Source organism: Coloeus monedula, assembly GCF_965178545.1.
Source record: "Coloeus monedula genome assembly, chromosome: 3".
NCBI classification, from domain to species: domain Eukaryota; kingdom Metazoa; phylum Chordata; class Aves; order Passeriformes; family Corvidae; genus Coloeus; species Coloeus monedula.
In genome coordinates this window covers 55,190,185-55,213,991 of record NC_138783.1, presented here as the reverse complement: position 1 = coordinate 55,213,991, position 23,807 = coordinate 55,190,185, and the positions used below count along the sequence as shown (strand labels likewise).

Here is a 23,807-nt window from a genome sequence, read left to right as displayed (position 1 = left end):
TATTTCCAAGATATGTTTATTGAGCACTTCTGCTTATCTTGATGCCAACCTTTTGTCCATTTTAGCTGACTTCTCCTCCTGCCATACATTCTCTCTTTTCAAATTGGTATCTTCCTTTGTCCTCATAGCAAAAAAAAAAGGCACCTGCAATGGCTGAACATACCACATCTTACTGTGTGACCATATTATGTGCACTGACTTTTACGGATTGCTACCTCTCGACTACTGATGGGGAAAAGGCTTTTGATGAACGTGTAGTATAGACCCACATTTGTGTGGAGTTTAAACCTTTAGTCTTTGAGACTAGTTCAGTGACATTGCAGAGAAATCTAATATTGTATTGTCAAGAAAACATTTTTTTTTCCCCCTAGATTGATTACACAGTCTGACAGGTAGCACTTTTATTATTGTTGTAGAGGGTGTCAGGAACATTCTACATAGTACCTCCTGTCAGGGTTTATTGACAAGCAGTATGCTCTGTCTCCAGAATAAATCAAATGCTTGAATCCAGACATGGAACTTAGCTGTGTCCCAGTTAAGGCACTAGAGGCTGGGTGCCAAAGGTGGATTACCAACCTAAGCACTTCAGTGTCTGTGGGCACCTAATTTTTGTACAAATCAAATCATTAAACACCTGTGCAAGAGAATGGAAAGCTGCCTGGTGGAGGAGAACCTGGGAGTGCTGGTCAACAGTAGCTGAACATGAGCCAGTGTATGCCCAGGTGGCCAAGAAGGCTGACGGCATCCTGGCCTGTATCAGCAATAGTGTGGTCAGCAAGACCAGGGCAGGAATTGTCCCTCTTTACTTGGCACTGGTGAGGCTGCACCTCAAACCCTGTGTCCAGTTCTCGGTCCCTCGCTACATGGACATTGATGTCCTGCAGCGTGTCCAGAGAAGGGCAACGGAACTGGGGAAGGGTCTGGAGCACAAATCTGGTGAGGGGCGGCTGAGGGAGCTGGGAGTGTTTAGCCTGGAGGAAAGGAGGCTCGGGGGGACCCTACTGCTCTCTACAACTGCCTGAAAGGAGGGTGCAGCCAGGTGGGAGTCAATCTCTTCTCCCAGGTAACAAATGATAGGACAAGAGGAAATGTTCTCAAGTTGCACCAGGAGAAGTTTAGATTGGATGGTAGGAAAAAATTCTTCACCAAAAGGGTTGTTAAGCACTGGCACAAGCTGTCCAGGGAAGTGGTAGAGTCACTGTCCCAGGAGGTATTTAAGAGATACGTAGACGTGGTGCTTAGAGACATGCTTTAGTGCTGGGTTAATGGTTGGACTTGATAATCCTAAAGGTCTTTTTCAACCTAAATGATTCTAGGAATGAATGAACCTGAGACCAGGTGTTAGACATGTTCGGAGCTACCTCTGTCTTGGAAGACCTGAACAGGTTGTAATGACATTTGTATTTGGGTCAGTTTAGGTTATGTTTAATTCTCACTGCTGTTCAATTTGATAGACGTGTTTTGATTTATGCCTAATAAATAGTGATCACACTGAGTGCATCATAAGTTATGAATTCAGTCAAAAGTGTGTGATAAAGGTGATTAGTGCTTTCTGATACAAGAGGCTAGTCATTAGCATGGTGGCTTGGAAATAATGAGCTGCACTCACCTTAAACCTGGGGAAGTTCAAGCCAGCTTAGTTCAGGAGTATGTTGCATTATTGCTTGGAGTATTGAAATTACCTTTCTCTCTGTGGCACTTAGATAATAGCACTGAACATTTGGAGCTGTAAGACCAAGAAATGGCACAACTTCAAGCCTGGTTGTAGCTGTTGTGGGAGGAGGGATGCCTTGGTTCTAACCTCTGCTTTCAGGCTGTGCATTCTTTTTGCATTAAACAGTCATTGGGAAATATCCTGGGGAGCTTACCATCAAACTTGCTGGCTTGAGAGATGATCTAAGTAACTTTCGTTAGCCCTCTGCCCACCTGCAGAAGTGGTGGAAACTGACTGTAGCCTGGAGAATTTGTTTCATGATGAGGAAAGCTTTTAAAGTAAGGCAGGAATAAAAAACCCTGTCCTTATTGCTTCAGAGACCAATTAGTCTGGCTAAGCAGGTATAAATGACTTGGCATAGGCAGTGATGAATTCTTAAGTAATCACAGATAGGTTTGAGTGTTTTAACCTAGAGAGATTTTTCTATTTCCCCAACTTAAACCTTTGCAGTTTATACCATGAAAGGAAATGAATCATCTAAAATAATGTTAGAATGCTTTTTTTTTTTTTAACTTCTCAGTTTTACAGTAGGACAACCAGCAGTATGGGAATAGTTAAGCTGTCCTGTATATGTGTAGCTACACAAGAGGCCTGTAGTACTTTGTTAATGCATGAGTCCTGTTGTACTGAGAGCCCTGAACTACGGATTTCAGCCCCCAGCAGAGCTACAGCATCTGCCTTAGAGGGACAAACGAGTAAAACCAGTCCATTGGGTGGGGTGAAGTTTTAGAGGATACCTCTGAGTAGTAAGCTGTACCAGTTAACTAAGTATCTCTAGAGCTTGGTACTGAAGTCATTGTCATGAAGCTGACATCATCCTTCCATTTTATCGGGTATTTTTTCATTTAAAGTTAATGCTGTAACTAGTAAATACCTCTGTTTATGAGCAGACAGTATATCTGAACCAGAAGTTTGGAAGTCCTTGTAGGGAGTTTCATTAGCCAGATGATATGAAGGCAAAACTTGTAAAAGCCTGTAACACTACTGTCTGTCAGACTGTATAACTCCAAAATGGTATTTACTTTTTTTCACCAGGCTACTCTAAGTACTGGCTAAGAGAGGCAGGTCTGCTTTAGAAATACTGTACAAGCTTCTTCTCAGCCTAATCTTTATGTCTATGTTTGATATAAAGCACTGTTTTCAGATGCAAAATGTGATTAACTTGTGGGAATTCTGAACGTGCCATTCACCCTTAGTGAATTCTTTCCATCTTTCTGTTCCTCTGAAGTTCAGCCGCTAGAGGGGGTGTAAACCGCCCCCTGTATATAATTAAGGCTTGTACTATCTGGCAAAATACGTCTTCAGGCTTGTGTGATTGCTAGGTTGTTGTGGAAATGTACTTTCTTAGGGTGTCTAATTTCATAGTCTTCTTTTGTTGTTGCTATTTCTAAAGTGAGGCAGGTTTTAAGGATAATTATTCTGAAATATTTATATAGTTTAACCATCTGAGTAACTTGTCTTTGCAGGTGATCTTGTGAATTAGTGTACCATCAATGATGGCAGAACATCCACCGTTACTGGATACCACTTCAATTATAAGTAGTGAAATCCCTCTTCTGACTTCCCCTATTGTTAGTGGGGATGGAGCACAACAGGTAAGGAAACTTCAGTATATATTTTTTTTTCCTTCCAGCAGCATCACTGACATGTTGACAGTGTAAAAGATAGTAATCCTTCATCTGGAATATATTTGTGCAGCTTTGGGCATACACATATATTAGAGATTGAGGTGAAGGCAGAACTGGTGCAGAGATGAGATTTGTAAGAAATATGAAGCAGGAGACCTGTGTTGTGAAAGAACTTCGTGGGAGAATGGGACCAAACAGCTGCCGAGTTGTCAAGCCATGATTGTGTCTTAGTTTGGAAGTTATATATTTATATTACTGGATGATCTTATTAAGGTGAATAAACCTTTCCCTATGGTAGAATATAGTAGCTCAGGCACAACATGTGCTAATAACTGTGATCTCCAGACTGATACTTGATTACAACTGGGTAGCTTGAATGGTGGGACTTGCTTGTGTATGGTAGTGTCTGCCTGGACACTTCTTGAATTTGTATTTCTCAAAGGCAGTGCAACCATCTAGTGCATCAGCTGCTGCACTCAGATTTGTGTCACTTGTTCATGATGCACTTTGTCCCATCATCCAGGTCTTTAAAGAAGATTGTAGTCCTTGTCTGCCCCAGTGTCAGCCACTGCAGTAGGTGACCAGAGGATGGCCTCCTGCTAGGAGGAGTGCTCCTTTGCACTGCTGATCACAGCACTTCAAGACTGGCACTTGGTCCAGTTTTCAGTCTACCTTGGTGCCTATGCTTCATCAGTTTCTGTGTTATTCAAAGGAGTGTCAAAAGCCTTGCTAAAGTCATGATAAACATTTGCTATGCTCTCCCCTCATTCACCAAGCTAGTAATTTCACTGTAGAATACCATCCAGGTTTGTCTGGCATGATTTACCCTTTGTGAATCCATACTGAAGACCCCAAATCACCTTTTTGTCTTTAATGCATTTGAAAATGCCTTACAGGAAGCTTTGTTCACTCATCTTCCCAGATCTGAAGGTGATCTTGACCAGCTTCTAGCTCCCTGGATCCTCCTTCTTGCCCTTTTTTGAAGACTGCGCTGACATTTGCTTTCTTCTAGTCCTTGGGAACTTCCCCTTTTTACCATGACCTTTCAAACATAGTTGAAACCGAGTTACTTGTTCTGCCCTCCATAAAAATAAGACTGCCAGGCTGTACTGTCAAGCTTACACTGTAATCATGCAAGATTTTGAGTCAGGTATGAATTTAAATGTTCTTTTGGATATACGTTTTCTTAAAACTTTGTCTCTTTCTCCTGCCAAATAAGATTAAAACTGGAAAACAAGCAAAGTATTTCTTCAAAGAAATGAATCGGGGGGGGGGGGGGGTTGTGTTAATCTTCTTATGGAAAAACAACATATATGCTGTTACTGTCCTTTTTTATTAAAAACAAAAGGCAGCTCATTACAACTACTGTCTAAAGTGGAACTGGTAGTAATCACATGTATTTTTAAAAAGAGAATTTTCATTGGTCATCAATAAGGCAAGTAATTTTCTTTCCCCATTTCATGATAAGTGGTGGTTATATACCACAGTGTTGTCTCCTGTTCTGTGTTTCACAATGTCGAGTGAAAGTTGCAACTTCTCTGTCCTTCCTTCACATCTGGTACAAGATTCATGAAGAGTCAGCGAGTGAATTTGTTCAGTGGCAGGAAACTTTAATGGAAACCCTTTTTGCATCTGGTGATTTAAAAGCCATCAGTAGGTAGAAAATACTTTGTGTGTCTGAAATATGGGAAGTGCAGAATTGCAGGGACTGTGTTCTCTGTCAAGGTTGCCCAGTTAAGACTTGGGCCTCAAAAAGGTCAGGCAGTTGCTTATTTATTTATGACAGTCTTAAAATCATTTATGTTTGTTTTATATGGTACTCATGAAAGAGGTAGATACTACACTTGAAAATGTGATGTATTCAAGTACAAAACACTGTAGCGTTGCACCTTTTTCATATTTTTTTGAAAAATATTTTAAACTTGAATATTAGTTCATTGTATTCCTTTATTTTCCCTTGTAACTTTGAAACTATAAAAAGGCAGAAGACTTCTATCTTTGTGATGGAGTTACTAATTTTTCTGTAAGCCTTTTTACTTAGCTACAGTACACACATTTTGTAGGGATTACTTCCTAGATATATGAAAAGTACTTCTCCAGTTCCTTTCATAACAGCATTGGTGTTGGATTGCATAAACTTTAACTTAACCTGTAGAGCTGACAAAATTTGTGTTCCTGCAATCAAAATTCAGAGCGGTTTTGTACACGTAAAGAAATGGATATTTTCTTCTATATTCATGGTGTGTAAGTTGATCTGTAGCTGAACTAATTAGTTTTAGTCAGTCCTGACTGAAAAGGTATTTAAAACCAGTAGAAAATTCATTATTTAACTATTTTGCTTCTATGTTGGTATTTTTTAGACTAGCTAACTGTATACTAAACTTGCAAGTTTTTGTTCAGATGTAAAACATCTGAGAATTTTAAAAATCAATTTACCCCTTCTTGCATTTTACCAGAATTAACTCTTGTATTTATGGTGACTTCGATTGTTTATACTGCATAACTGAGTTACCAGATGGATACAGACTATTCAATACTTTTCTGGAACAGTTCATATCTTCAAGATAATCTATTTCAAATACTTGAAGTTCTGCTAGCAGTGTAAATGTGAAATAGCAGTACAAATATTTGAACATGTTAAGAGGAAAGGTCATATGCTTCAAATAGCGGAAGTGTCTGATCAGGTTAAAGCTGTAACTTTCCACCATGTTTTAAAACAAAGCAATCCACAAAGTTAGAGGAATGTGTGAGTGTTCAGTCAGAAAACATGGGGAACTTAAACTGTGTGGATATTTGTATGTCACTCAGGGCTGTTGTGGAAGATTGCCTGGTTCTGTGTCCCACAGAAAAAGGGATTAGTTTCATAGGTGAAACCAATGAAGAGAAAAAGCAAAGACCAAGCCTGCTGGCTGCTCCTCTGTTAAGCACAGAAGTATTGCTTTTACACCTTCCTATCACTGTGCTCAGCATGAGGGTATAATGTACTTCTTATGTCTTGATGGTAAGGTTGTAGATTGAGAATGGAGTAGGTCTCTAATAGTTGATAGAAACCAAGTGAAACTGGGAACGCATGGTATGAGGACAGAAGTGCTTGAGGGTTTTTCACATAAGGTTAACTAGTGCAGTGATGCTTTAGTGATTATTGCTGAGGCTGGACAGGAAGGATGTGCTTGATAATGTGAGTCCTGATTTGGTGGAAGGAGAGGAAAAGAGGAGGCAAGAGTTCAAAGTACTTTAACGCACTGATGTTAAATTGTTTTGGGAAGTTGCTACAGCACCCAGTGCTTTTCCAAAACAAATTAGTATATTGCTGACACGAGTATGGAGCAGCCCTGGAGTTCTGGACCCTCACAGCACCTTCCCACTAAAGGTAGCAGTTGCAAAGTGAGACATTCCTAGATCACCTATGTGTCCTTTATTACCAGAAAACATAAGTAGCCCAGTACCCGTCAACCATTTCGTTTTCTCTGGGGAATGGGACATAGTGTTTGACCTTTAGCTGACTTTATTTCTTGGCAAGGTATAGGGTTAAAGTAACACTTCTAGCTTGGGAGGATGGTTGGTTATCCTCCAAATTTCATTGAGAAGTTTAGATGCTTGGTGGGTTTTCCAGAAATCCCACTCTGTGTGTATATATGTGTAGTGTGTGTGTATATTGTATGTGGGTTTAAATAGATATTTAACATCAAATCTACAAATTAATATTCCTAAAACCAATTTCTTCTTTAAATATTTAAACCTGTGATATAAAAGCTGTTATTATTAACCTGTTATCATAGGAGGGTATCTTCAGTCAGCAGAGTAATAGATGGCTATAAAACAAATGAAGTAATCCCCTTTTATGGCTTTCAGATTGTTTACATATGTGGCTTACAGCAGAAATACAATGGTGAATATGGTGTTGGAAAATAAAAATCTAGACTAGATTGCTAAATTAGTTTCCTCAGTTTTTGTTCTGGCACTTCTGCTTCTGAAAACCATATGGTACATTATCAAGTTCCAGCTTGCTTTGGTTTTGCCTTGCTGCTGAAAATCAAGCTTAGAACTGCAATATGTTTCATGATCTTTTCCTCTACAAGAAAAAAAAAAAAAATCTGTGTTAGAAGTTGTTTAACAACATACAGTGTTATAACTGTTCTCACTTTCCATATTGTGCTGTTTTCCTTTCTTTTATCTGTGCTTTGATTTCACAGAACACAGAGTATGTGCATGGCTGCTTCTGTCCTTTTCGGCTGGTTTTTTTTGCCCTTTTTTTTCTTTTTTTTTTCTTTTTTTTTTTTTTTTCTTTTGTGTGTGTACTTCCCCTTTGGCTCTATTGAATTAGCAGATACATCTAACTGCTCATTTTGGAGGTTCATTGAAGTTCGTTTTAGTTGACAATTATTCTTCCATTCTTCAGTGACTTCATAGCTTTGAAGCACAGCACAAGTGTGTTCACTGGAACCATTGGAACTCTCAGGCATGCAGTGCTTCAGTGCCAGCTTATGGAAGCTCATTACCAAGCTGTATTTTTCCCCAGGATTGATTAGCACTTTTGTGTTGCAACCATCACTGGAAAATACATAATCAAATTTATATGAGACAGTCCGTATACAAAAACATCTTTTCCATGGAAGTTTTAAACTGGTTGTTGGCTATGATTTTTTTAAAAAATAGCATCAGAAAGAAAAGCTAAAAATATGTGAGTTTTGCTGACTCACGGTTGGTAGATCCTTCCTCTATCTCATTTAATAATATTTTTTTCTTAGGAAGGGTGAAGTTTTTTCTTAGTTAAGCGTAAATTGGGGTTTTTTTGCTTTAGAGGTCAGAAATTTTTCTAATTTATTTAAACTGTGTCCTTGATAGCAGATGCATTGAAAACTTGCTTTAAATTTCCTAGAAGAAGCCATCGTCCTCAGCAGAAAGTGAGGATTCAAAATTCTTTGATGTATAGTAATGTATGAATACTATGCTGCTTTTAGTGAGCAGAAAGCAGCTCCAGATTTATTTCACAATTTATACTACCATTCAGATATGTTTATTTTAATATTTTCTGTTTGAAAATAAATGTAGGAACAAGAGTGAAGGCTGTGTAGCTCATAGCCTTTTCTACTTCTATTTGGTATGAAAATTCATGGAGTGAAGCATCCTCATAAAACTTTTCAGTAATCCTCCTTTCTCTCTAAAATATCTGTTTTCATGTGCATGATATGAATCCTAGATTAATTTGGTCTCTGATACAGTAGATTCCTCCCAAGATACTTGAGGCATTCAACCCCTGTTGAATTAATCTGTTCAGAAACTGACATTTGGGAGAATTTGATGACACATGAAAACTGAATTTCAAGTCAGTTAGTCACTGTAGGTTGCTAATACAGTCAATGGGGAGAAATAAGCATGTCCAGAAGATGATCCCTTTCATGGTGTACGAAGGTGACTAAAGATCTGAACTTTTTTTCTCTCTCTCTTTTTTTATAAGGTGAGTAGCTGCAAATTGCCTGGACCTATAAGTATTGAGGCAGCTCAGTTCTCCTGTGCAGTCTGTTGCAAATGGGTCTGGTTCCTAAGTCTGTGTGCTCGTCTATTAATAAGGTTTGGAAGGGTATAGTTATGCCTAAGCAGTGTCCTGGACTCAGGCATGTCCCCATCTCTCCCCTTCTCTGTGCCAGGGGATGCTTAATGCTGAGTAAGCCATGACCTGAATGCCAGACTCCCAAGACCTACGAAGTGCTTACCTGTGTTTCCTCAAAAGGCAGTTATTGTAGTCTCTTTGTAAGTTGTGATAAAAATGTAACTACTTTGCAAAGTCATATTTTTAGTTACAGAAACCCCACTCTTAAAATACGTGAGAATTATACACTTGGCAAATAAGTTATCTGAGGTACATACTCTGCTAGCTGAAAACTGTTTTTCCCTGGGAAGCATTTCTTTACTGAGAGGGTGGTCAAATGCTGGAACAGGATTTCTAGAGTTGTGGCCAAAGTCCCAAACCTGTCAGCATTTTAAGAGGCATTTGGACAATGCCCTTAACAACAACTTGGTCAGCCCTCAATTAGTCAGGCAGTTGGACTAGATGATCATCATAGGTCCCTTCCAACTAAAATAGTCTGTCATATGCTATTCCCTGCAGACTGAGACTTTGCCATACCTGAGTAAAGTCCATTAACCCTTTGCATGTTATTTATAGAATTATACACTTTATAGAGCAGGCAGAATGGCATTCTCCACAAACAGATAGACTATAGTTTACACACTATAGTAAAAAATAGCCCTTGGCTTTATTTTTTCTCCCATTCTCTTTAAGTAGAGGAGAAAATACGTAGGAAAGGATTGGGATTGTAGAGATTTCTTCCACCAAGCCCCTGGTCCATTACTGATTAAGTCTTTCCAATCTGATCTCGTTGAGATGTATCTTTTAATTTCTCTTTGGGCTCAAGTTTGTGTTGTCACAGTGTTTTGATATACAGTGATGCCCAGATTTACACAAAACTGGTACTTTTTCAGGGTAAAAAAGGCTACTTTAGAAGTGATGCTGAAATTTTTAACATTTGATTTTTTTTTAATTAAATGCTCTTTTGAATAACTAGAAAACACTGTTCTTCCTTTGGCATTTCCTTTTATGCACTATTTAGGGTAAAAAGGTTAAACACATCTATCAGTCTTAAATATTATGGGCTTTTAACTTGCTATATCAGCAAACAGGAATCTGAGCTGTCAGAAGGAACGTTAGGAAATATAAAATTCTCTTCTAGTCCATAATACATTTGGACTGTTGCAAACTGACAGATTTATCAGGGATGATGCCTGCTGAGGGGACTAGCCCCTGTGAAGTACTAGCCCTTGCTACCCGTTTGCTGTGCAGTGTGAGCTGTTTCTCATCCACTTTTGCTTAGCAAAACTGGATGAGAAACTGAATTCCTGCAGACTTCAAACAACAAATCATGAAATGAGAGTGATCTGATTGAAGTCTTCCAGTTTTTATTTTTAGAGGTTGATATGTCTAACCACTGGCCATGACCAGATGCCTCAGAAAGTTCCAGAGTTCAGTGACTGCCCCTAACACCGCTTCCTTCTAATTCCATGTAAACATGGATTAGCTTTAAACTTTGAAGCCCAAATGTTTGTCTGTTGCATTATCCAGATTCCTTGAAACACTGCTGTTATCATTATGTTTATACTTTTGCTGATTTAAAGATACAGTAGTGGTATTATTTTAAGTAGCAAATTTTCTGTGCGCTATCTGCTAGCCACAGACTGTGTCAATGCTAATGAAGCAGATTGGGTTTGCTGTAAATTAAGCAAATAAAATTTTACTTAGGCAAGCTGTGAGAACTGAAAATGCAAAAGAGAGGAGACAAATGAAGAAGCAGGTAGATCAAAATTGTAAGTATTTCTTAATACTAAAGAATGAGACAGACTTGTGGAATGTACACTGATGGGCACTGTTATCTGCGGACTCTAACAAGCCTTGAACATTTATCAGTGACATTCGATGCAGATTTCAACATTTAACTTTTACTGGTTCTTCTCAGAAAGCTTTGTATTTTTACAAAACAAGGCTAGAAATCATCTTCACCTGCACTTTTTCTCAGTGGTCAGCTTTTTCAGCTGATCATTTTCCTCATGAAGAGAAGGGGGAGAAACACAAGTACAGTAAAAATTTTTAAAACTTTTCATAAATAAATTTGTTTTCTTGGGAAAAAAATCACCAGTTCTTGGATCTTCCCAAGCTGCCTTTCTACAAAAAGCAATGAAAGTTTATGGTTTTTGAATGCCAGTGCCGATGAACAATCTCATCATCTTTCCAATCTCCTTGTTTCCAGTTGCTTCTAGGGATATTCTGTCATCTTAGCACAATCAGTGATGCTGACTTGTAGCAATGGTTAAAAGATGAAATGTTTGCTGATTTTATTATCTGTCAGCTGCCTTTTAGAAAAATGATGCAGAGTTGCTTGGTCTGTCCTCTGAAAATACAGGCCTTAGGAGCATGTCTGAAAAGAAGGCTTCTTTTGCTCGCTTTTTCCAAACATTCAGCTACTGTCCATGTAAGCTGAAATAGTTTGGATTGTATTTGTTTTTTTTCAAAATCCCAAGCATGTAAATTGCTATTGCAACATATTATGTAACAATTAATTCTGTATGGATTTCCTTTCTGGTCCTGAAACACAAGATTTGTTAATGACCTTTACTACCCATATCTTAACTATTCTTCATGAAGAAAGTTTTGGACTCCATATCTAGAGCAGTTAGATCCTCATAGTCAGTACTAGCAGATGCTAGAGTAGAGAATTGTGTAGTCATTGGAAACCTGTAAACTGGAATTTGCTCAAATAAATGTGGTGGAAAATAGAAGATGTAGAACTTTGGTGTTTAAGAGTATTGCATCATGTTATTTGGACAAAGATCGAAGTCTCTGTAGGATGCTTCTATAAATAATGATGAGAAGCCTGTTTTTGTCTGTCATTGATACTAAAACCAGAAGATAATTTGAGGAAAAAAAGAAAATTCTAACATTTCTTTTCCTATATAGATAACAGAAATGTTGTGTGCTGAGTCTGCTATGAATTGGTGCAGTACAAAGCTTAACATAAAGTTTTCAAAACTCTTTATTGGTTAGTAGCCAATGTGCATGTGAAAAGAGGAAGCTTTTCTTAAGTTTAAAAGATGATAGGAGACACAAAGATCTTCTGAAAGATGATTTTAAGAAAGAAGTACTTGGAAGTAGCACTTCATGACCATGAAATTCATAAGCCGTTGGCAATTTAAAACAATTTAAGGTACTGTTTTAATTTAGCCTTTAGTACCGATGTCAGGTGTTCCTATTTAATAATCATATACTCTCTGTAATACCTGTTACATAGATCTTTTGTATTTTTCCATTTAATATGTTTTTTTAAGTTATAGTGGGCTTGATTATGGAAAAGAGTAGTTCATAGCCTCATTAGCCTTGTTATGATATAAGCAGCAGATTTTGAACACACCATCAATGGAAAAACAATTTGTGCTGTGTTTGTAACTGACATCACCTTAGCTCAACCACAGATGTGATTCCATCTGGCAGTTTCTGTGCTGCTAATGAATAACAACACTCAAGTCTTGCTGTATTCTTTGATCAGAAGCATGTAGGAACTTAAAAATACTGTTGGACTAGTCCTACAAATGGGAACTCTGGAATAGGTGAGGTGACAAATTCACAAATCACAGTAAGTCCATGTGGGAGCCACAGTAGTGTTAGTATCTTGAGTCTGCATCTAGTTTTCCTTGTTCACTGGACCACACTCTGTGGAGCCAACATAGTTGTTATGATTTTCCTTGTAACAAAAGATGGGTGGGAAACCATCTGCTTTGAAACCAAAAGTAGGTGTTTTTAATAATAAAATTATACTGGATATGAATAACTAATTCTTTTTGCCTAGAAAGTTTTTACTTGGTAAATAATTTCATGCTGATCAAATGTTACAAATATGACTTGAAGTTAAACGAGTGGAAAGTTACTTTTTTTTGTTATAAGTAGGCTGTAGCTTTGAGTCCTTTTACATAAAAGTGTGTGTGTGTTTGTACACTTAGTTATTACCTTTGAAGACATTAGATGTTAGTAATGTCAGAATTTTTTATATCTTAGACAACATTTAATCTGTAATCTCATGTTGTTGCATTCTGAATACCTAAACAATTTCAAAGCAGTTTCCTGTGTCTTGTCTGCGTATGGATTAGAACTTAAACCAGTGATGCATAAGTGGTATTTGAAGTAATTTCTGACAAGAAGAGAGGGATGTGTGTTTTGCCCTGTGTAACTGTCTTTCTTCAGATGAGGGTGTGCCAGTGGTCCCCAGCTGTTGTTGGGATTAAAAACCACAGATGTGAGATTGCCAGAAAACAATACTGGATGTTTTCAGTTTAGCTCTGGAGACTGTAGCAGAGGGAAGCCATCTTTGTCATCTATCTGAAATGTCTTTAATATTAATATTTAATGAAAGGTATTTCTGTCTACAGTATTATTTAGAGCAGGCATATGTAAATTGCAAAGTGAAGTTCAGAAACATACTTCTTTCTTTTCATGTGTCTTAGTAAATGCATGATATAAAGTAGCACAGTATTTGAGAGAGTGCATTAGAATCCAGTTGATTGTTTCTTTGCTGTTTCTTTTTATTCTTTTCCAAAGTATTTTTTCCCCTCCCTTCTTTCTGTCTTACTTGCAAAATGAAGGCATAAATTGGATCCCAGATTATAAAGTCAGAAGTTGGTTCACTCTGAGTTAGTATATGCTATCTGGGAGTCAGGAGGCTAAATTAAAAATGCAGTTATAAAACGGCATATATTTGGAAGCTTTGTTCTCTTAAACCCGAACCTTCTGTTGACTGACGTTAGATGATCCAGAAGCAGATGCTGCAGCAGCTATTTGTTGATTTAGTTGCTATGGTGACATGATACATTCATGTACAGCAGGAAGCTCACTGTACGTTGGCTAATTTGATAGGAAGGAAGGCTTGAGGTAGGTATTGCTGACTATATTGTTAATTGATCCTACCTTTCACATCCTGCCTCCACATGCTTGGTGGATGCACAGCTATAGAGGAAGGTAAAGGGAGATCTTCCTGCGTGGCGTTCAGGTTAAGGTGCCCTGTTAACGGGGGAGGGGGGGGGCAGTGTTCAACACATCACCGAAGATTGCCTCAGTATTAAGTGAATGGAACAGATTGGAGCTGCCGGAGTGGTGACTGTTGAATCTTCCTTCATCCTTTGTCACTGTGGTAGCACCAGTTGAATGAGAGAAATAAAAGGATGCGAGCAACAGTAAGTCAAAGCGCTAAGGCTTTTGAAATGGGTTATGAGATAAAGCATGTCACTAATTAGCATCTTGATTGGAGCTATTAGTGGAGAAAAATGTAATTGTTCTGAGTACGTGCCCTAATGACAGAGCATAAATGTGGCTCTGCCTGGAAGTTGTGTGGTATTATATTCGCCCTTTTCTAGAAATACACCCTTTTATAATCTTGTTGCAGACAGACTGTTAAAGATACAGTGTACATCTTACAAAGAGCTTGGCTGTACCACCTTCTTAACAGGTTCAGTGTTTTAAAATTTTCTGAAGTCAGAATGTCCAAGATTATTAGCTACGATGTTTTCCTAAATTTGAAAAATACTCAAAAATTAATCTACCTTTGTCCTTTTGGGTAAAAATCTTCTCACGAGTACTGCTGAGCTAATTTCAGTTGCAGTATTTTTTGACAAACCACTGCTGTCTTTTTTTTTTTTTCATGTTGATGTGTATTAGTAGTGCATTTAGAAATACGATATTGGTGAAGTCTTTCCATTATTTGTGATTGTTGACAATCTTTTGCTACTGACTCAGCACCTATAACTATATAATGCTAAATATAGATGTTTTAAGACTAATAATAAACAAAACCAAAAAAAAATCCCAAGCCTGAAACTCTTCTCTTCCCTAGTAAAACATCTCAGAAAATAGTATTGTTTCTGCTAGTGTAGAAATGGTTTGTGATTTGATTGTCTTCAAATTACAGTTTTAAAGATCCAAGCAAATATTTTGGAACACTTTACCCTCTTGCTTTTTAGGAAGTTTGTTTGTTGGAAAAAAACCCAAAACTCCCCATAACCCCAAAAAACACACACATCCCCCAAAACCATTCCAGAATGAGGGGAAAACAGAACTCTGCTTCTAGTAATATTGTTTTGCTCCAACTTGTAATCTTCCTTGTTGTACAGGAACAGTCTCTTACTATATAGTTACATTTAAGTGTGCTTTAACCACAGTTGTAATGTAACATACTCTTATTTCTTCATGCTAAATATTTAATATTAGCAATGACTAAAATTAATGTAGCATGTTCTAGCTTCCTTCCCCCTACACTTTCTCCTTCACATCTTACTTCCCCACATTTTTTGGTGTTTTAATATGTATGCCAGGCTACGAATCAGCTTTGTTGCTGAAGGATTGCTTTTTTGTTTGTTTGTTATGATATGTTTAGTGGTAGATCTATTAGCATTCTGGTTATATATGTATTCAGAGGCTTTTAACTTGGTTGGAAAATTTGTCCCAGATTTCACTCATTCTGGAAAAATGTGTGAATTTACAAAGCATAACTATCTTCTTTTAGAGGAAGAAACCAAGTAACCCATTCAGTCCCTTTCCCCTTCAGAGTGAGCTGGTGGGTGGCTGGGGAGAGAAAATTATTCAAAATCCCCATTTACACTGAAATTCAGTCTGGTTCCTTTGGTTTTCTTGCCTTTATGGCTGTAGACAGTGCTAACCTATGGAGAGAACGGAGTGCCAGTTCTCATGTGGGCTTATCCTACAACTTCACACATGACACAAATGTTTAATGTAGTTTGGTTTCTTAGCCTCAGTCCAGATTTAAAAACTTAACCTTTTTTCTTTTCCCCTTCAGGAGACTGATAGTCCTAGGTACTGAAGGATGGCTTTGAGAGCCAAGATATTCTGGAGACAGAACCAGCTTGATGATTTATTTTTCTTTATTGCAAATACAAAAATCTTTCTCCCATATCTGAGTAACTCTAAAATTATAGTTTCAGTCTTTCAGCTAACACTTAGCTGTTTTGGAATAAACCTGTAAATATTAGGAAAGTTAAAATTTTTATATTTATATACTGTTTTATATTTAGTAGCTAATAACTTCTACAGACAGAGAAGCTTTTGGGTATGAAAACATTTATTTGGACAACACAGTTTGTTACATGCTAGAAAAGATTTTAAAATGTGGCTGTGAATACCAAACTTGTAAACAAAGTTTTGTTGTATCTGACTTGATTCTCTTGATGTTTGTGCTGGCTTAGAAGAATCAGAAAGTGTTTCAGTCAGTCCTGTCCTGTTAGAAATACAGATGTTATTTAGCTGTAAAATGTGTAATACTTAAGATCATCATGATGTGGTAAGGGTAAGTTAAACTCTCTTCCATAAACCTTGTTCAAATCTGATCTGCAAAAAATTCCCCAAATTAGGAAGATCCTCATAACTTTATAGAGCAGTGTGAAGGAGAAGGTAAACAAATGTCTTAATTCTGGATTTGGTTTTTTTTGTGTCTGTGTGAAAGAATATCTAGTATACTTCTAAACACAGTCGTTTGTTGTTTGGGTGTTGGGTTGTTTTGTTGTGGGGGGTTTTTTTTGGTTTTGGTGGTTTGGGTTTTTTTTACTTTGAACTGAATTTAAATTTTTAGAACCTAAACAATAAATTAAAAGTATTAGTAATGTTTTGAATGTGTAGGGTTTTTATCAAATAAAATCTCTTTTGCCTCTTTGGTCCACTTCATGTATGTAATTGATAGAAATGGCAAAATAATTTTGAGGTACTAGTTTTTGACTGGCTGTATTGTGCGTGCTTATCTGGGGAGGAAGCTTTGCTCTTTAGCCTTCTAAATCTTATTTGAGACCTCCTTTTGCACATGTGTAGTGGTGAGCAAAAGAAAAATGTGTCAAACCTGCTGTGAGATCTTTTGGAGTTAGCTTTTAGGGCTCTTTGTTTTATTTTATTATTTACTTAGCAGATGGGCTATTTTTTTCCCTCCATGGGGACAGAAATAGTTTTGACTTCTAATTGTATTTACAGTTTCTGCTGTGGAAAGATGTTGCCTTAAAACAGTGAAGATATTAATTCTTAGGGATTAGTACCAATCTGTTTTTTTTTTCATTCTCTGCAAGTCTTTCACTTCATCTAGGGTCCTTTTCAGGATGAATCCAATTTTGGTATTAGTATTTTACAATTATGTCCATAGGTATATGTTTCCATCTTTCTTACTAACCACCTGACAGAGATCAGTTATTAATTGTGCAAGGCTATTTATAGTTTGTCACTTTTTTTTCCACTGAAAGTACCAGGGAAGCTTTTTTCCTTCATGTTGCAATGTAAATACACATTCGTGATGGTGCCACAAGTCTAATGCTGCCTTTCTTTTCTGTCAGGTAGCTGAAATTATTTTGAAACCTGTCAATCTCCTGGTACATCACTACTTCTGTTAGGAGGATGGACGTTCAAGTAGAGAAGCTTGTAGAAGTGCGTATCTTAAAGAATGAAGGGTTGGTTTTAATTGTTATTTCAGTGGAGTTAATGGGATTTTTGGCCTTAATGAGTGTGCAAACAAACATACCCAAAACAAGATTAGCTAACTCTGTGTTTTAAATTCCATTCTGCCCTCACTGTGCTCCAATGAAGAAATAGGTTAACTGTGTATTCATCTGGCACAAGCAAAATCTTAGGTTGCTTATGAAAGTATTCTGTATACCTAAAGACAAAGATTAGTAAGATACAAATCAGCTATGTCTTGTATTGTTCCAGTTTTGCTTTTGAAAGACACTGCCGTGACCATATTAGCAGGGTGAAATACCTCTAAGGATCTTATTTTGACTTCTGCAGCGTCTGCTTCTTGCTGATAAAAATTACTTCTAGACCTTTATGGAGATAAGTGTTAACATTTGGCCTTAAGTTTTTCCTTTCTTTGGAGCAGCCTGCTGCGTCAATGTGGCTGCAGCTCTGCCTTGCACAGCTCTCCCTTCCACCTTTTGTTGCTTGCATTCTTAGTCTTACAGGGTTTTTTTTATAACTCCAGCCATTTTTATCTAATTCACTTTTTTCATGTTAGAAATAAGCTGAAGACTTGGAAAAAACATTAAACTCCATTCCTGGTTCAGTCTGCAGAAACATCCTCTATTCTCTCTTGCAGATAGTGGAGAGTTTTACTGAATAAAAATAGGTAACATTGAGCATTCTCCTCTTTGAACATTTGTACTTCCATTGATTCTTTATATGCAAGGTCAAAATACTTTCCATCCTACTCACACTGATGTAGTAATAAATCCTATATGAGATCTTAAGATATAATAATTAAAAAATAATTGTATCTGTTAATGGTAGTATGTCCAAGTCAGTGTTGCATGTCTCTGTAGGATGTGATTATGCTACTTGAGTTGCAATAAAATTATATTTAATTTTCAATTCTTTAGGGAGAGAAATATTACAGAATAGTTTTATATAAGAATTGTATTCTAAAAAATGTATTTGCCACATCTGACCAGCTCTAATTGTGATTTAAGGTGAAGAATAGATTTTCAAAACCACTCAAGAGTGTGTCCCTTATTTAGTCCTTCAAGAAGGCAAAATATTGTAGTGCTTCCTCAGGATACTGTCAGTAATTGTTTATATATTAGTAATTTAAATGTGCTCCAAGTGTTAGTGGAAGCTGAGGCTAAGTGTCATGAAATGAGTCAGTTTTAGTAAAATTTTTTTGCAAACTGCCTGGTAAGAGTGATCTCAGGAATAGTTTTCAGTTCTGTATGGACCTGTGTTATGCTCAGGACTACTACAGTATATTCATTATTGCAGGTGACTGTTCCAGCACCTGGGAATGTTCCTGAGTACTGCTCACTTTGCTAATGTAGATATGGCCTTAGGTATCACTGATGTGGTCAAGGCAATGTAGCAGTTCTCGCAGGATTGATCAGAAATATTGAGACCCTTCAGTTTGCAGACTGGGTACAAGGAGATGGGAATTGCCAAGACTTAAAAAATATTGAAGGAGGTGGATGAAATTTATTCAGAACTGTTTTCCAGCAAATCCCATAGCAGAGAAACTAGGCAACATGTAACAAGTAGGGGATGGTTTTAAAATGTCTAAAAAGAAAATTTCAGGAACTTACTGCCATAGGAGGTTGTGGAGGCAGTTCAAATTGTAAGTGAACTCAAAGAGTTTAGGCAAATTTATGGACAATAAGAGAGGTGGACTGCAGAAAGTGGCCTGGCTCACATACTCTCCTTAAGCAGCATCTCAATTGATACATTAGAGTCAAAGTGCTTGGCTAGATGGACTGCTGACCCAGACCATCAGGACATTTCCTATGTTCTTAGTTGGCTTCAGCTACTGCCTGAGTTCAAACAGCTGTTTGAACATACTGAGCTTTCTAATATATGGCATTATTAGTTTTGTTAGGAGGCTTTTTGTTAGGAGGTCTTTGCCAATCTGGACAATTAAATTAAACTACTACAAAGCTTAGTATGTTGCTCATTTGGTTTGGATTTATTTTCTAAAATAGCCTATATAGAACAAATTAAGTACCATTGAAAAGTGTGAATTTTTGCTTTTGAACCTGGCAGTCTTTGACAACTGATGTTTCAGGTATTTCAAACTTCAGCCATTCAGTGGCCACTTTGTTTTGTTTATGCAAGAGCTGCTTTTAGCATAAGTCTGTGTCTGCACTCTTGTATTGTCAACTTGTATGCTAATCTCTGGAAAGAGATTTTGTATTGTTTTTCATCAAGAACTGTATTGAGGTCATGTGGATTGTCATTAAACAACTGTTTAAAGGAAACAATTTATAGTCACAGTGGAAATGACATAGAACTAGTTCACCTAATACTCCTATTTCTTAATGTCAATGCCTTAACATGTTTTGAGACAAAAGTACATTGAGTCAAAATTCCGTTAGCATTCAGAAATTACGCTTCTAAATTTTATTAGGTTCCATTATAGTTGGTTGTGCTTTAAAAGTGTTTGTATAATTCTAGAACTTGTACCTAGGTTTCAGTATCCTAAATTCACGTCATTTTGTTAAGATTGTGAAGTCCTCAATTAGTGTTTTGTTGACTTAGTAAGAGAAATAGCCTTTGAAAAGTGCCCATGTTAAAGGTGCCTTCCACTCAGACTGACACATCACAAATGAGGGGTTTTTTCAGTATAATACTTACCTTGGAGCAGGCAAAAGAAATCTGGATAGAATCCATGTCAGCCTTTGGGTAGCAGAACTTTAGGTGCTGTGAGTAAAGCAACAGAATTTGTCCCAAAAAGATTGAGGCACAGGAAGAGAGGCTGAACCATCAGATTTTTCCAAAGCTTTTCTCTTAGTTCAAGCCAATTTGAAGCTTTGCCCAGAAGAAGAAGGAGGTCAAGATCTAGAATATTCAGTGTGAAAGACTCAAAGACTCAGGCCCTGGTTTTCAGAAGTGCTAATGTCAAAGGGCATGAAGTAACATGTTGGGTGATGGGGTGTGCAAGCCTGCACAAAGGCACCTCGAATAAGATGAAAGAGCTATAAATACTGAGCGACCCGCAGATATATTTTTCGGTTTTTTGGGTTTTTTTTACCTAAAACATGATGCTGTGTAAAATCCATGTTACATTTTCCTGTAGAGAAATTTTCTTGCATCCTTGCTTATGTGCTGCAGACTTTCATTAGCTAAGGGGGAATTCCTGTGAGAGACTGTCAGTCTTTTGTACTACCTCTTCTGACCAGAAAGGTACTCATCTCTCTCTGTACATATCTTTAATTTTTCTTATTTCAAATCATATCTACTGAAGTGCAAAGTGTCAGAAATGCTCTTCTCAAAGCTGTGAACACGCCATGGGATTCAACTGTGATAATGTTGGTCCAGAAACCACTGTTGGTCATACACTGCCCCAACACAACGACTGTTGAAACCAGCAGTTCTTGAAACTTCTGAAATTTCTTCAGCCCTGATTCAGAATCCCTTTTGGCACACTTGGCAACATACACAGCCTACCTTGTAATAGCTGTAAAATACAAATGTGAATGCATATCATAAAAGCAAGGCTGAAAGTGGGAGTCAGTGAAATACAGTCAGGCATCAGGTTGGCTAATTGTCCATTGTCAAAAGACACTCTATTTCCTGTTTCTGGGAACTGAGATCTAATTAAACTGCATTAAGTTGGTGAGTCTCCTCACCCTTTGGATTGGCACTCAGATGTCATCAGAGATATGAAAATCTGATGGCATCCTGAGTGTCAGAATAGTGCTGGACTCCATCAGTTGGCCTGTTGCTGCTGCTGAACAGTTCCCGTCTCACTGTGTTGCACCATGGCTGCCATGCTGAGCCTTTACTTTCTCAGAGCAGTTGTGAAGTGAGCAACAAAGGTGCTCACACCAGGAGAAGCTGCTGTAACACAAAACCAGGAGGCACAGGGCCCACATGCTGCAGCTGGGCAGGTGCATGTATTCCCATGCTCAAATCCTCTCTGCCAGCTGGAGCCTCAGGTTTGGGTGGCCTGCAGCAAGAGGTCTGTGGGAGGAAAGCCAGCAGGTTCCTAAGACAACATCATTACCCGGATTACCAACCTCAGGCACTCACACAGAATAAATAGGAACAACTGGGAATACCAGTCAACTTACATTCCCTGTTACTTTAAAAGCAGGAATCAAGGGCCAGCCAGCATCCAAAAGCTTTTCTGCTTTTCACAATTTGTGTGATGGAGACCAAGAATATTCAGCTGAAAATGGTACAGATTGCTATGTCAGCTGTAGCCAGAATGGCTCCTCCCAGGAGTTTGGGCATCTAAATCAGCCGAAAGAGATGGGCAAATGTAGCTATCCAGCCCACACATAACAGATGGAGAGACATTCTCATGTTACCATGAAGCTTTTAGGTACTTTTATTCCAGTCTAAATTTCAAGCTAAAACTTTCAATTGTAACAGAGGAAAGAGTACATCAATGAAATATGTCTTCAAAAAGTTACGCCTGCTTGGGGAGTCTGGAAAAGAAATTGTAAGAACTCATCTATTCTTATTTCTCTCCTTCATCACATTCTGAAGGTGATGATAGCCAGTTGTTAAAATGCAACCTTCAAACACTTCAAAATAAACTCTGGCAATACAATATTTTCTGAAGACCTTTAAGTCTTCTTTGAAGTTCATTAATAAAATAATCTTGTTTAGATAATATTATGAATGCTAACTCTTAGTGAATTTTACTTTGAGCCACACCTCAGAAGATCTGGAAAATTTATTAGCTTGATAAAATGCAAATAGTGATACAGTTCATTGTTTTTTCTCAAACAGCCTGAAGCTTCTAGAAAAACCACATGAAACAAGATATAGTATTTTTAAAGTGCTTGCTCAAACCTGAGCCACTCAGTGTTGAATCACACAGCCCGAGCTTGAAAATGCAAATGCCTATCGTATCTCATCAATATGTTAGTGTAGAACTTGCTGTCTTTTCATTAATTTGTGAAACTGCTCCACCAGAAAGGGAGGAATTCATATGATTTCTGCCGTTTCCTTATCCTTTCGTTTCTCTCTGGTATTGCTAGAATGAGTAACAGTCAAGTTTCCTGTTCTGGGGCTTTTGGTTGGTTGGTTGTGTTTTTGTAAACATGAAAGATTTTATTTTCTTTTAGCAATTTAACAAAGTAAGTTTTTGGCCATAATGCTGAAAAGTTGTGTTCATAAAGATTTCTTGCCCTCTGATTTGTAGAGGGAGGAGGACATAGGCTCTACGTAGATGTGTGCAAGCAAGACTGAAAAAAGTTGTGTCCAGAAAGGAAATTATAAAATACACCTGCTCTTTTTTGGGGTTTTTTTTCTCCTTTGTTCTTAATTTTAGCCAGGTTTTTCATGTTTACAAACTTTTTTTCCTCACAGAAGGGCAGGTTTCTAATAAGAACACAGAAATCTAAAATGGTAACAGGCTTCTGCTTTGGTACAGACTTTGTCTGTTTATTTTGGCTGATGTGTGCTTTGCTATCATTTCTGCCTCGCTTGGGTTTACAGAATTAGGATAACCAGCTTTCCACAAATAAAATTATACATACTGTTTCACGCTGGGCATCTGGTGCACTTACTTTGTCATGACTTGAATAATTTTTTATCATTAATGAATAATAACAAATAAGCTTGGGTCATGTAAAGAGGGACATGACACAATATTTCCCTTATGTTGAAAACTGTTTGTCAAGTGGTTGATGTCAAACACTGGGAATTCTAGGCTTCCTTCTGAAAGTTTACGTAATGGTTTGATTAATGTTGAAGTTAATGCAATTTGTTGAAATAATTTAAGCTGTACAAATAGCTTTTTAATTATACCAAGCAGTTGAGAAAATAAAATTTGTACAGGTACTGTTTTACTTAGTTGTTATTCTCTCCTTAATTCTTTGAAAAATGTTTGTTTAAAAATATCTGTGCTTGTTCTTGCTCTTATCCCTTTCTCTGTGGGATGAAGACAGCAAAAAGTGTGAAGTGAAAAATAATGTATTTACTAACCAGAAAAAAAATTGGCTTTTCCCAGTAAATTTTTTTTTTTTTTTTTTTTTTTTTGCACATACTGGACTTCTGTAACATATTCCTGTGTAATGGCTGTAAACACTCTTTTATTTTTAAGGTTATTCTTGTGCAAGTTAATCCAGGCGAAGCATTTACAATAAGAAGAGAAGATGGACAGTTTCAGTGCATTACAGGTAAAGTTGATACATTTATTTTAATATTTTCTGAGTCTGAATCAGGATTAACAAAAGGCAATTTGTGATGAAAGTAAAAGAATGACAGAACTTATTTTAAATACAAGAGCTGTTTTAAAGACCTAAAAGATTATGTGCTAAGGATCATTGGGATTTAGATTTCGCTACCATAAACAAGTACTTTTTCTTATATTAGATGAAATTAAATTTCTTGGGGAGGAGAAGGGGGGGAACATTTTCAGATTGCAAAGGAAACACAGAAAGGCTGT

The 23,807-nt window shown here is 37.4% G+C and overlaps 1 protein-coding gene across 3 annotated transcripts in view; it reads left to right on the top strand.

The window, feature by feature from the left end:
- Positions 1–23,807, top strand: part of FNDC3A (fibronectin type III domain containing 3A) — a 112,286-nt gene that overhangs the window by 14,224 nt on the left and 74,255 nt on the right. The window contains exons 2-3 of one of the 3 annotated variants that reach the window (XM_082278899.1): positions 3,181–3,309; positions 23,463–23,538. In XM_082278899.1, the coding sequence (XP_082135025.1) occupies positions 3,208–3,309; positions 23,463–23,538 (178 nt within the window). In that variant the 5' untranslated portion in view covers positions 3,181–3,207. Of the gene's footprint in view, positions 1–3,180; positions 3,310–4,407; positions 4,493–23,462; positions 23,539–23,807 lie in introns of those variants that run through there. The other 2 variants (XM_082278900.1, XM_082278901.1) reach the window with 2 other exon arrangements.